The sequence below is a fragment of the Dreissena polymorpha genome, chromosome 3 (genome assembly GCF_020536995.1).
Source record: "Dreissena polymorpha isolate Duluth1 chromosome 3, UMN_Dpol_1.0, whole genome shotgun sequence".
NCBI lineage: Eukaryota > Metazoa > Mollusca > Bivalvia > Myida > Dreissenidae > Dreissena > Dreissena polymorpha.
The window spans coordinates 92,407,878-92,422,875 of NC_068357.1; the positions used below are offsets into that span (position 1 = coordinate 92,407,878).

Below are 14,998 nucleotides of genomic sequence, written 5' to 3' on the forward strand. Positions count from 1 at the left end.
TATTAAGCGTGTACGTTTATTTTTTTTTAACCCATAAGACATTAAACAATAAAAATTTGATTTTATATTTGCGAATGGTATAGTGATGCAAATCGAACATCTTTTCAGCATTTGTAGATAAAACTCGAGTTGGAAAAAAACTAATCTAACTAAAATATAAATATTAATAGAATTATGGAATCGTCATAATTATATAGTTGGTTGTAAAATAAGTGTGTTAATTAACTTTATATTGCCGAAACAGCTCAGACTAGCAATTACTGGCGCCTAAACATTAGAGTATGAACATAATGTCATCAAACTAGTTTTTTACATTTTATTAGAACAGAGTCTGACATGAAACACATGCTATTTTGCCGACAGGATTTCAAATAATAACGTTAATCAGCGTGGGTTGTTTAGATAATTAACATTTGCGTACGGACACAATGAAATATAAATTAATTTGAACGAAATATTATTATCAGAGGGGACGTGCATCGATTTACAACTCATAAGCTTATAATGGCACTTGGATCAGTGTTTCAGATCAAGGCATTATTAAATGATTTTGCATCCATGGAATGTGGTGAAAGTTTCGCAAATGTGTCATGTACAAACTTAAGCTAAACACAAAGATGAAGATTCATTATTACAAAAGACACTGTATGTCTATGATCAATCTGATACGTAAATTGAATTAACATCATTAAAATTACACACTATAAAACAATTATTGACATAAACTTTAACGCAATACACTAACCAGAAAGAGCATTTATTTGTCATATTTAGGGCTCAAGTCTGAAATAATCGACCTAAGAATAAACGATCGTCAAATATCGCTGTTGATATTTTCAATACATTTTGCGTCACAAATGACAGACATTTATACCTTAAATTAAAAAATATCTCAGTGAAAGATTGGTCAAAGGGAGGTTTTCAAGTAATTACAAAAATATGTTGTCGTTTTTCAAATTAAAGAATGTGCCAATAACTATTAAACGCTTAATTTTCCAACCTTGATATAAGCTGTACTTGGTTTATTAACTATAGTGCGTTAAACTATTTAAAATGATATTGTCAACACAAAGATGTATGGGAGCATCCTTAACTACGAGACTATATACAAATATTGTATATTTTTGTGAAATCCTTTATAAGTGTAGATATTATGACGTTGCAATTTTCTAAACATGAATATTTCGTTAACACACATAGCAAAGGTAATTATTCATTTTGGCATCAAATTGAAATTCTTTTTTTCAACTTTAAGTATTTGTATTCTAATTCTTATATCAACCATGTTACAACGGTGCTTATATTCATGTTTACCTGAACATCGAATTGTTCTTCGTTTTTGGGTATCTGTAAAAATGTAGATAATCAATGTGAGCTTAGACAATTTCTCTATAGAAACACATAATTCAACAATAAAAAACGAGAATACTTAGATATCATACCATAATTTATGCAAATATAATTATATGATTGTTAATTTTAGTGTTATTAATTTCATTGTTTTTTATAAATTATTTTTTTCAAACATTTAACGATACTTCAATTGCACATTATGTAAACTTAAAACAAATTAGGTTACAATAGAATTCATTCAGCAAAACATATACCAAGAAATAAAGAAATAAGAAATGTCTTTAAAAAGGTTTATTTAAATTAAATTTGCACTGGACGCAAGATGGATTTTCAAACGGTTCATTCTAAAAAAGTAATTTGATTTTTTTACATCATTTCATTCTCAAAATTCATATGCTTATGGGTCAAACAACGTTAATAATGTTTTAATAATCTTAACAAACAAAATATTTAATAGAGCTGGATTTATTATGTTGTAAGCAATCAACTAAAGCATATATATTGGACCACATACGAAACAACACAGCCACATTTGTAGCAACTATTTAAATTATCTATGACTCTAACTGGATCATATTACTTCTCGCTGTACAATCATCTATTTCAACCGACATTCGAGTGTGGATTGTCATCGTTTCCTTATTAAGAAACTCAGGGGAAGCCTGGGTGTCATCTATTACCAAGCGTCGCCAGCGAAACACCTCCAAACACGCGCTTCTTATCTGTCTGTCCATCACACCATACACGACAGGGTTGAAACAATTGGCAACGGCGAAAAATACGGTGATGAATACATAAAAATCCGAGTCGTATGAAAGAGTCTTATCTATTGCTCGAACTATGCCGTATGGTATGTATCCAACCATGATCAGGAGAAATACGATTCCGAACATTTTCGTAATCTGGATCTCACGTTTAAGCCATTCTTTGTGTCGATGTGCGCGGAATGCCTGTGATGACTGATGAACCTTAATGAAAATGGCAATATAGCAGACAATCAAAATAAGGGATGGGATCATCATCAGAAAGATACTCACAAGTAATGTGAACGGTCCATAGTTTTTCTTCACAATACATCTTATTAGTTTTGGTTCGTAATATGCCATATGCCCAAGCGACGGCTGGCATAAAAACAGCAGTGGAACAACTCGGCAAAACACCAGTACGAATATAGTGTAGCCCTTTTTTGAAATCTTCTTATAAAAGTTGTTAAAGACGACGACGATGAGGCGATGAATTGCGATGAGCGCCGTGTGCCACAAGGAGGATCCCATTAGTAGAACCGTAAAATGGGTGGACATTTCGCATCCCAGCATGCCTGTTGGCCACCTTCCCGTCATGTAAGAACTAGTAACAAGCGTGTTGTTCAAACTAAGATTTATGATGTCGTTTATACACAGACTCACAACAAATGTGTGGATGATATTTGTGAGGTCTTTCCGCAGAGATATGACTATCATTATAAGTATGTTACCGACTATGCCTAGAACTAAAGTCACGAGCATTATACCCGCTCCAATATACATGCTGATCCTTGAGGGACCTGCGGACGTCACCAATGTTGAATTTGACATATTTAGTGACATGTTTAAAATGTTTTTATTCATTATTTAAAAACACTCAATCTTTCCATTTTAGTAATTTTCATTGTAGTTTTACACGCCGTTCTACACAAGTAAAGTTTATATTTTGCACCTATCGACATAGTTAAATAATATTGTTATTATTATTTATTGTTTATTTATTTGATTATTAAATCAAATTTTTACTTTGTTAGTCGTTTACTAATTTTGGCATCCGCAACAATCACAGTTTAGTTTGTAAAAACGCAACTAAATCACACCACCTATTCAATGGGTAGAATATCAGTAAAGTTAATTATCTTGCAATATTAGCACGAATAGCCGTCGATGAAAGAGCTCGATTCATCAACCAAAGATGACACCTTCATTAAATCCCGTCGGTGTTAAAAATCCCTGCTCAATCAATTCTGTAACGCTAAGAGACACTTTCATCGTCCAGCTAACGAAATAATCTGGTAACAGCAGCGCTGGGCGTGCGCTTATAGACGGCAACGAATCTTCGATATTCCCTGCGCTGAGTGATCGATACACAAATAATGGCTTGATGCTGTAGCTGTCAGGAATTGTAATATTAACATCCGTCAAAAGTTAAAAACTATTTAGCTACAGAGATAGTAAAACGTAAAGCATTAATAAACATCAATGCAATAATTCAAATCAGAATATCGGACAAGAGTAAAGAACACAATACAAAAGAATGTTAAGCAGCTGAGAACGGTCATATCTGGGAAAATATGTTTAAAGCCTTCTAGTTTAAGTTTATAACATAAGTTTATGTTCTAAGTATGTGTATTTTTACCATTGCATTTGATCCTACAATGCATAAGGAGGTGCGATATTCCAATAATTGTATTTGTTTTCAAGGAATTTAACATTTTGAAAATATATATTCAATACAAAAAATGTTCATACCAAAAACTTAACCTTTTGGGATACATTTCTAACACCTTAGTTTACGGTTTTGAGTGTGTCCCAAACATAACAGTAGATAAGACATTGAACAGTATATTAACTGCTGTTATATTTTATTCAAAACATAGGCAGTATGCTACATAAATGTATGAAAAATTGTGTGTTATACAACACAAATTCTCAGCAGCAGTTTTGTTTTGAGTAACGCTTTTGTCGGCATATCATTTGTCCAAAAAGCATTCATTTTAGTTTTTAACGTCAATGGAATATTTTGCTTACTAACAACGAAATGTCATGCATTGTTCCGGAATCATATACCCCGGAATCAATCGAAGAAATTAAAGTAACATTACTACTCAAAATCAACAAAATTTCGTACAATATTTCGTAAAATAAAGCTAAACAATTAAAAATCATTTTTCGTTATGGCGATTGCCGAAATTTCAACACCAGATGTGGCTTGGTAAAAAAGATGTTTGTGGATACAAATGCTCGTTTTAATTATGGTTTTAACATGGTACCATTTTCGTGTTCGTGTGTCGTATGAATAGATATATTCGTAGGAAATTAGCATGGAATTTATTTTGGCCACAAATAGATAAAAACGAGCATTTTGTATCTACAAAAATCTATGTAATCATACCACATCTAGCGTTGAAATTGTGGCTATTGCTATAAGGAACACTGATTGTTTAGGTGTAAACTTTATTTTACGAAATACTTTACGGAATTTTCGTTGATTTTGAGCGTTATAGAGACTATAAATATAAATATATATATAAATCCATAGCGGTTATGACAGGTGGTCAGTTGTATCGACATACATGTGTTAGAACAACCTGATCCGTAGAACTTCACAATCTTACAAGCCATTATGTAGTACTTTCTTTAAGTTGACAAAATATCTTAAAGACATGTCAATATGTAAACCTATTAGCTTTCCATGGTTAATTAACAAAGCGTAATCGTTTAATTAGGACTCCCTATCGGTTCGTCTTAGTAAATATTTTACATGTATTAAATGTGTTGAAACGTTAATTATTTTATTAACGAGCTTTTATACAAAAATATATTCGTACAGAAAAAAAGTATTCAAACGAGTGTTACGTTTGCAAGGCCCCCGTCTTTGTTGTCAGTGACAATCTTTGACCGACATGTCAAGTTATCATAAATATAACGCGGAGGCGTAGGAATCCATTCCAAGCGAACATCTCACCAACTGTCAATCAAACTCATATCTAAATACCGAGCGCCATCTCAGCGATTGATAAATCGGGTAGGCGGTTGTTATCGGTTTACTCGCGAATGGTTAGGTTTCCATCATTATTCAACGAAATCCGTTTATTTTTGTTATTGAAACGTAAATAATCGGGTTTATGTAACTCTAACAACAAGAGTCCATTATGAAAAATGCAGGCTTTTAATGTATATCATTCCCAAAGTCAAACTTTAATCTCGATAAGTGCGAATGGCAGCTTCAATGTAAAGAATTACCGAAATCTCCCCTTTATAAATTATTTAAAAGATTATTTTTTGTGTGACATTTTATTACAAAGAAAGGGTAAATAAAACAAGTTATCATGTTCAATTGCAAAATAAGATGGCTTGTGTGCATAAAATGCGTAACTTACCGATAGCCCCGTTATGAATTGATGTGTGCTTACCAAACCACGAGTGTTATTTATTACCCATCGGTTAATGCCATTGTGGAAGTTTTTTTTATACACTTATACACGCAGAAGCATGCGGGCTTTATTTACCCACAAGATTTTATCGAAATACTTGTTTAACTTAGGAATTCCTGATAGGTTGCTCATGTTGCTTAAAACAAATATTGTATGCATTCGCATAATAAACACATGATACAAACCATTTGACCAGAATTAAGTGATGCAAAACTGATTATTAAAGTCATCCAGATATCGAATTAATTTTAAGCACATATAATTTTGGTGTTAGATTTTTGAGGTTGTCTAACCGCTTGTTCACGTTACAGGCGTTAATTAAGACAGGCATCCACAATGCATTTCTTCGGTATGTTTATAGTTATGAAACTGAAACATCCGTCGATCGTCAAATGTTCGTTATTTCTAAACTTATTGTTTATGAGTAAAGATCACCTTTTTCATAGGCATAGACTGCGCTAAGGGATCATATGCAAAAATATGAGATAGAGAGAGAGAGAGAGAAAGAGGGAGGGGAGGGGAGAGAAGGGAGAGAGTGAGAGAGAGAGAGTGAGAGAGAGTGGATGGAGGGAGATGGGAGTGAGGGAGGGGGGGAGAGGGAGGGGATGGAGGGAGAGTGGCTGAGGGTGGGAGTGAGGTAGGGGAGGGAAGGATTGTGGATGGGGAGGGTGGAGTGAGGGAGGCGGGGGGGTAGGGAGGGAGGTGAGGCATGAGGGAGGGAGGCAGGGGCGGGCGGTAGGTTGCGGGAGTGTAGTTCGGCCTTCTGCGGGTGGGTTAAAGCTTTTTACGGAGAAGGAGTCGCTCGAGTGAGCGCGTCTCGTCGTCGGCGCGCCGCTCTCTTCTCTCTCCCTCTTCCCCGCCTCTCTCTCTCCTCCTCCTTTTCTCTCTTCCGAGAGAGAGAGGAGATAGGGAGGAGGGAGGGAGAGATTGCAGAAATGAGAGATAATGCAGAAATATGCTGTTAAAACAGTAGTTATTACATACTTTATATATATGCCCTAGCGCTGTCGACTTTTCGTCTTCGTCAGGAGCTTGTTAACACATATATGGTTGTACGTGCACCATTGGATATGACAGCGAAAACATCTAAAAAATAGATAATTCATAATTTAATGATCGCGACTCACCGATCAAAACGTGCACTCGCCTAGAGCCGTGTCCGTATTGTGCAAGGTTAATTACATGTACATAGGGGTTTAAAATAGACTGGCTCCAGATTCATTCTAGCAATTAATGTACACAAAATATTTAACAACTGTTTAAATGCACTTTTACAAAATATGGGTTATATGTTGTTAAGATTCCATTTATGTGTCATTTTTATTTATTCAATATAGAGCAAGGGTGTTCAGTCGCCTTATCCAATATTTCCCCCGCAACTTGCGCTAATCGTCGGACCACAATATATTTGCTTCTATACAATACAACATGATATTGTCAAACGGAGTTAAATTGTATTAAAGTGTGTCCTTAGACATTGTACAAACGATATGTTCAGTTAAAAAAAATATTTATATAGAATTGCTCGTATTTTGCACCATACGCATATGTACCGTTAACTGACTGACGAGGAGGTCTGGGTGAGAGAAAAACATCAATTAAGTACGCGTCAAAACTCGTTAACCGAAATATACACGCATCTATGAATCTTTTGCATATAAATAATATATGCTATTTGTTTAAAGTCGTTTTATACAGTTAAGCATATTGACTTTGAGGTGTCCAGGATGTTTCCCAGACATTCTCAAGGACAGAGTAGGATGTGATATTGAACAATAAGTGGTCGTCATTTGCTTCGTGGATCGTCTTACAAGCTTACACCAATACTCATTTGTAATGTCATTTGTATGATGTATTGTGAGTTATGTTTGGTGTTGATATATTTTGTTATGACTGTATTTACATTGTTGATACGATAAGGCACTTGATGTATTGAACTGCCTTTATTAAGCTTTTTTTGCATTCCCCCTCTACATCCCGCGTACCATATATTCGAATGTTATTTCACGCCTCTTTGGTCGAGGTATATCGACCCTTATCAGCCGTTATCAAACTACTTGAAAATTATGTATTCAAACGAGAAAATCGTTGTTAACTGGTACCGTTAAGAGAGCGATTGTGAAAATTGTATTTACGTGATTTATCAAGTAAAAAGTAAAAAGTAATGACATTCCCATATTCTTCAAGATGCATTTTTTCGTGTACGTTCATTTGCGAACTAGGTGCGCGTTTACTTGTGAGAAATGTAGTATCTTCCCTAGTCCATCGCCGCTTGTTTAAGCCTCTTATCAAGATCGATTGCTTTTGTTTACTTTTAACGAAATTCCTAAAATAATACGACATGTATTATGAACTTACATTTTAAGATTGAAGAGCAGTACGATTATCTCTAAAGTAGGTGGGACTTACAGTGTGCTATCGGTCACTGACATAATGGGTTTGGAAAAAGGCGGAGGTATGAGTAGTATCGGTCAAGGTTATCATTACACTTCACATTAGTGGGTCTGCGTCTCCGATATTCTTGTGCATTCGTTGAATTGCAACACGAACACGAATGATTTACAGTCTTTATTTTCCCTTAATTTTCTCTTTAATTGTAAAATCGAGCCATTAACGACAATTCATTCTCAAGACTATCTACCAAGTGCGTCTAATGATCGAAAACATGTCCCGGGTAATGAAGGTTAACAAGTTTATATAACTTCGTTAATCAAACGTTATATTCATCGGACGCAAAATTATTGTTAAACTTTTTAGTCAAGTAAACATGATTGTAAGGATCTGTAGAAATACCAACTATTTAGCTGAATATAATCATCATTCCATGACACTGACTTATGATGACAAGGAATAAATGATCGTGTGTTGGATCGGCCTTTTTGGTTAAACTATTCAAGTAAATAATGTGTGGCATTACGTCGCAATACAGTCATACAAGTTCGTTGCCATTTTCACATATCAGTAAGTAAAAAATGAATAATTACAACACAAAAACATAAACAAAGGCAATCTTAGTGTTTTCTGAACTTATCAAGTCAATATTTTAATTGAAAATAGCTACATTGCTTTCTTTGAACAAAGAACACAAACACATGCAACCAGTTCTACAGATTTCAGTCAAAAATAATATTGGATTCTTGCGCCTTTATTCCTACACTGTTTTACCAGATATTGCCATGTAACCACCGTAATCATGACAAATCCAATTACAAATACTCTAGTACAAAAAGGTTATATATATAACTCCTTGCCAATTTCCCAATCATTGTTGGGAGTAAGAGATTTTGTAAACGCGAGCATAAGTTAAAAGCAGTTCGTACAATAAACGCTGAATAAATCTTTGCAACAAGACGGTACACACGGTTTCATTTGACTTTTTTGCATATGTTTTACCGCTTTTATTTAATACACGTAACCATTTATAACATTCACAAAATATTATCAAGCAGATATGTTATATATCGGTTATTACATATATATATAATATATGTACATTACTTATATTAAATCCGATATAGTTAAATGAACATAGCTGCTATTGCCATCATATATTGTAAAATTACAATACGGATTACCCTGCGTAACTTTTATTGCGGTTTTAAAATAATAATTATTTATATATATAAGTTTTATCGCGGTTATAAAATAATAAATGAACACATATCATATCGGTAATTGCCTTCAATCGTAAATTTGTGTATAGTAAAAACGTCAATTGAAGTCCCTGCCTCAATTAACAAACCTTCTTCTTAATGTTCCAGAGGTATACATGTAATGTTCAGGGCTGTGTTAAAATATATTGCCATATTCGAAATTTATGTAACATCGCCTGAACTGACTTCGATTCTATCTATAAGCTTCCTTCTGCATTTATGTTTGATCGGTTCCAAATGTAATCCTTGTTTTTAATGTCAACTCAACTTAACGAGTAGACGATTCTTCTTGTATGTGTGTGTGTGTACAATATAATTCTAAATTTATTTCGATTTCACCATTGTAGGTGGGTTATAACATAAGTTAAACATAAAGCTAGTTTTTACAAATGTATGGCTCAAACGGATATTCAGGAGCACAACCGCGCATTTTGGCAAATTGAAGATTTCTTTCAAGTGTATTTGAGACTTTTCGTATGAAACACATTTTAATGATCAAATCATTCACCCATGACGATTGGATGCTTCAGCACTTGTGGAAGGTAGCATGCACTTTGCTAAAATGCGCGGTTTCGCTTCTCAATATTCATATGAGGCAACAAAATCAATTAATAAATTCTATGTTTTCCTGGTGTAAGAACACAACTTAAATAATGTTAATGAAATGAATTAAGAATAATATTGCGTTTCACCATTTCCACGTGCAAAAAAAACTAAACTAAAGTTACCCCACGTGTAAAAGCGTCCAATCGTGACGAATGCATGATTTTTTTAGTTAAAGTATCATATTTAAAATGTTAAATAAAAATCTTAACTCATTCATGAGATATACGAGTTTGAAATGTGTAGCGTTAGAAAGTCTGCAAGTGTATTAAGAGCAATAGTGTTTTGCATATATATATATTATTTAACCTCTTGGTTGTTGAAAGTAACTAAACTTATTGAATGTTGCAAATATATTTTCTATCTTGCTGATTTGAAACTCAATGTACACAAAACGAAAACAAACAAATAATGAGTCAATGTCACGTTGGAAAATCTATGCAAATGCATTTCTCACAGCTAAAAAAACGTTTCCGAACAAATTTAATTTAGACAGGCTATATAAATGTTAACCATTGGAACGCGACGTGAAATACAATTTAAACGCGTATTTGTTTGTTTTTTCAAAGAAAACTCATCGCAATTTAAACATTTAATATGATAATGTGTACTGTTAAGTACTCCTGAGTGATATAAACTTTCTAGATATAATGATAATTTAGGGACATAAAAGCCGTTTATAATCCGAACAACGAACACTAAATGATCGTTCAGACTGCAGACAGTGAGAGTGTAAATAGGGCGAAATAGTGATTGTGTGTTAGGCGTGTTATGATTTGTAAGTGGTTATATGGACGTAAAATCTTCAACACTAACAACACTTCGGCGATCGAATGAATGTATGATTTGTAAGTGGTTATATGGACGTAAACTCTTCAACACTAACAACACTATGGCGATCGACTGAATAAATTAATTTGTAAGTGGTTATATGGACGTTAACTCTTCAACACTAACAACACTATGGCGATCGAATGAATGAATTGTAAGTATTATATGGACGTAAACTCTTCAACACTAACAACACTATGGCGATCGACTGAATGTATGATTTGTAAGTAGTTATATGGACGTAAACTCTTCAACACTAACAACACTATGGCGATCGACTGAATGAATTGTAAGTGGTTATATGGACGTAAACTCTTCAACACTAACAACACTATGGCGATCGACTGAATGAATTGATTTGTAAGTGGTTCTATGGACGTAAACTCTTCAACACTAACAACACTATGGCGATCGACTGAATGAATTGATTTGTAAGTGGTTATATGGACGTAAACTCTTCAACACTAACAACACTATGGCGATCGACTGAATGAATTGCAACCAGTTCGTAATAACACATAGATTTTCTGCTTTATGCGAACAATCATCAGCCTTCCATAAACCATAAGAATGAAAAAATACTCATACGCAAAAAGACATTGGTAAACAAAATTGTTTCGTTATAACACAGGCTTACGCCTATAGTTAGTGTTATGTATAAATGCTTTTTGAAGATGAAACGACTTCTGTTGTATGATCTTATATAACGATAACTATTTACTACTTTACGATACGCAGTACAACGGTTATTAATTATAACGTTGAACTTTTTATCATGTTTAATTTACCAGTATACTTACCCCACTTTTTTAATAGCCAACTGCAACACACATTATACTAATACTCGTTAGAAAGTTCCTTACTTCCAAATAAAAATGAAAATGTTACGCTAACACGAAATAACCTGGACTGTTTATAATAAAGCTCGAATGTACCCAACGATGAATGCCGACATCAAATTGATATTGTTTCTTACATTTAGTGAAATGAAATGAAATTAGTCATGGGAGTTCGCATTTGGTAGAGTTTTCAAATAGACTTATCACAGAAAAAATGATAAAAGAACATAAATTAACGTAAACATAAATGCACATCATTTATAATATTCCACCATGCTTATTATTCTTATAAATTGTTGATTGATTTTTAAACTAACTTGTTAACATTTGTTCATTACTGTTAACATCAGTATCAACACAATTCATTAAAAAAAAAGTTATCATGTAAGAACACTAAACTGGCGAGCAATATCAGGTCAAACATACAAATATACGGTCAACAAACCATATATACCAGCTAGCGTTTTAGATAATGTAAACTGGCCTTCAACAAATGGTTTGCTGATCCGGAAATCAACTGTCTTTTGCAGATATGGCAAGCATGCCATAAACAAATTGGTCACGTAAATACATACGTCGCCGGACTTTTCGACATTACGTTAACTGACCTTCAACAAACGGTTGCCTGTGTTCTTGTTCGTAAATTGGAAGTGTACTTCATTCATGTACATGGTTGTGCTGCAAGCATTGTGATATTTTGGAACCGATTTGAAAAGTATTCAATGATTTATTCTTATATCGTAAGATATCGGCACAAAATGCAATCCAAACTGTCTGTTATGCACTATAGACTTTTTCAAATGTATTTAAATAACATGATATATTTGTAAAACTAAACTTTCTATCGGTATGTTTGCATTCTGTCCAGCCCGTGTTATATACCACGAATAAAATCAACCGAAATTGAAACCCACACACTTTTTATTTAATTTAAAGCTATTTTGCCACTTAACGAATATAGAACACCTAAAACAATAGAGAGCATTTAAAGCCACACACAAGGTTCCGCACAGAAAAAGATAAAGTATCTATACTTTATTCAATATTGACATTAATTTAATGACACGACACATGTTTTAAATTCAAAATATACATTTAACGAAATAAAATGTTTTTGGAATAGGGGTATATTCAGTGTATATATCACAACACTTTAAAAACAAATAAAACAGTAAAACAAGTTATAAATATCATAACACATTTTGTACGAAATATAAGTAATAAGTTTGCTGGAACATGACATAGTCGCGCAAATGATAGCGTGTAAACTGTTGAATAAAAAAGAAACGCATTACAAAAATCGAATAGTTTACAATAGAAAGACCTAAAAAATGACCTGCCCATCCTTTTCCTACTATAAGTGCAATTTTTCATGAAAAGTATTGAACGTGTGATAATCATTTAATTAGAACACAAAGATATTGTATATGAACAGTTTGTGTTTGATGTTGGCTTTGTCCATGTAAACGTTGTTCACAAAATTGAAAACGTTCTTCTCGAAGGGGATAAAAAGGTTAAGCCTTAAGATTACGAATTTTCATCACATTTACAATTCTGTGTATTTTGATAAGTTTTGCCGTTTGTTTATTTTTTATTGAAGCTTTAAATGACAATAGTTTAGAAACTTGCAGTATTTTATCCACTTACTATTCAGCCTTGAGCTAGATAATTTTAGGCTAATCAAACTAGTTTTTACCAAGAAATCAAGGTTTTTGTTTGATGATGACTTTCACAAACCCAGGTCAACATAGTATAAACGTTCGTAATTAAATTCAAACTGCCTTTGAATGCCAGTCTTGCTAGAGAAACATAATTACCAGGTCAATTTTACTCGATTTTTTTGCAGCAATTTCCGATTCTCGAAATCCTTCATTAAGTCTGATTACTCCTGGGTGAGAAAAATGCATTGTTTGCCAATGAGCGTCAAATTCACACTTCAAAAGATGACTCCATATATTAACAACGCGCAAAAACTAATCACTATAATCTCACTGTTGAATCTCAACGTACATTACACCTTATCGAAAACGTTTTATTGAAACGGTCAAACTTCATATATAATACGAAAAGACACCATAGCCTGAATGTAAATTGCTCATTCTTTGGTGCAAACCACATTTATATATTAGTTGTCTATAAACAACAATCGTATATGTTTTTAGTGAATTTATCAATTATGTCGAAGTTAAATGTATAAGTCGTAGATAAAACTCCGTCCGATATATAGCTATGAAATCCGTATTAATTGTAAGGGACATGTCTGTATATTTACAAAATTCCTCTGAGCTATTCAAATGAGCCTCAAACATGCTTCATAAACGTTCTCCAGAAATCTAAGTCGACGCGATGCGTTTTCGACATTATTATTTTAACCAGTCATGTATGATGGATGTCGATAAAATAGAGCATTGTATAACTTGAGATCGGCTGTTAATATCGAACGGCAGAACTCTTAACCAGTTTTATGTATTATTCGATATAATCAACGAGAAGTTTAAGTTAAATCATTATTGATTGTTTGAAAATATGTATTATCCAGTTAAAATATGAACGTTTTGTGAAACAAAATAAAATATTATATATTTTTCTCTCAACAGACAATATAATTATGTTAGCTTCTGTGTCAGGTAATAATAATAAACAGTAAGAACCGTTTATAGCTCAATTGTTGCATTTAATTCCTTGTTCTGAATTTAAAAAAACAAAACAATGTATTAGCCTACGGTTAATCGAAAGAAATATTCACACATACAGATGTCGGAAACGTGTATATGAATCGGGGTAAGAATAAAACAGCAACAGTACAGCAACACGAAATTAATACGTTTAATAAACGGTACAATTACTGCCACTCCAATTTGTTCTCTAACACTTCGAATAGTAGGCAGGTTAATGCACACTTGAAATCTCGCATAAGAGCATTCTCCCTAAAAGACTTCCATCAAAATCAAGTAGCGGTATAAAGTTGAATGTAGTGTCCGACATATCTACAATATGTGTCTAATGAATCGGTTGAAAAAATAGATAATGATTTACACCGTTTAAGGAAACAACTTTAATTTTACATTTTTACGTGTAGCGACAAACGCTGAGGACTTTTTTGTAAAGACAACAGATATTGTTGAGATCTCAATTGCTTTTAATCGCTTTTATTTATTAATAAATCAACAACTATTCTGCAGCTATAATTATTATGACAAGGACACCGAAATCATGATCATCTGATGTTTTGTCCAGTTTCGAACATTATTCAACACACGCGTTATTTTGGTTAAAGATCTTTAGATTCAAATATGTTGTTCATCATTTCCAAATATCGGAGGAACGTTTACTTGAAACTAAACCGACTCAAAAAGCTCAGACAGCTTGAGCATAATACGCTTTTTATTGTATCACTGCAAACACAGTATATTGCTTTTGTTTCAGTTATCAAGTCTTATGTATGTTGTTATCAGTCCCGGGTAAATGCTACATTATTGTAACAACCTACATTAAGCACGCTTAAGCATCTCAATGACAAATATGTTGACTGCTTTCCA

At 33.4% G+C, this 14,998-nt stretch overlaps 1 protein-coding gene across 1 annotated transcript; it reads right to left on the reverse strand.

Moving 5' to 3' along the window:
• Nucleotides 1-1,818: 1,818 nt before the first annotated feature.
• On the reverse strand, nt 1,819-2,927 carry LOC127872403 (melatonin receptor type 1A-A-like). The gene has a single exon (XM_052415733.1). The coding sequence runs from the start codon at nt 2,925-2,927 to the stop codon at nt 1,908-1,910; it is 1,020 nt and encodes a 339-aa protein (XP_052271693.1). The 3' UTR covers nt 1,819-1,907.
• Between the last annotated feature and the right edge of the window lie 12,071 nt (nt 2,928-14,998).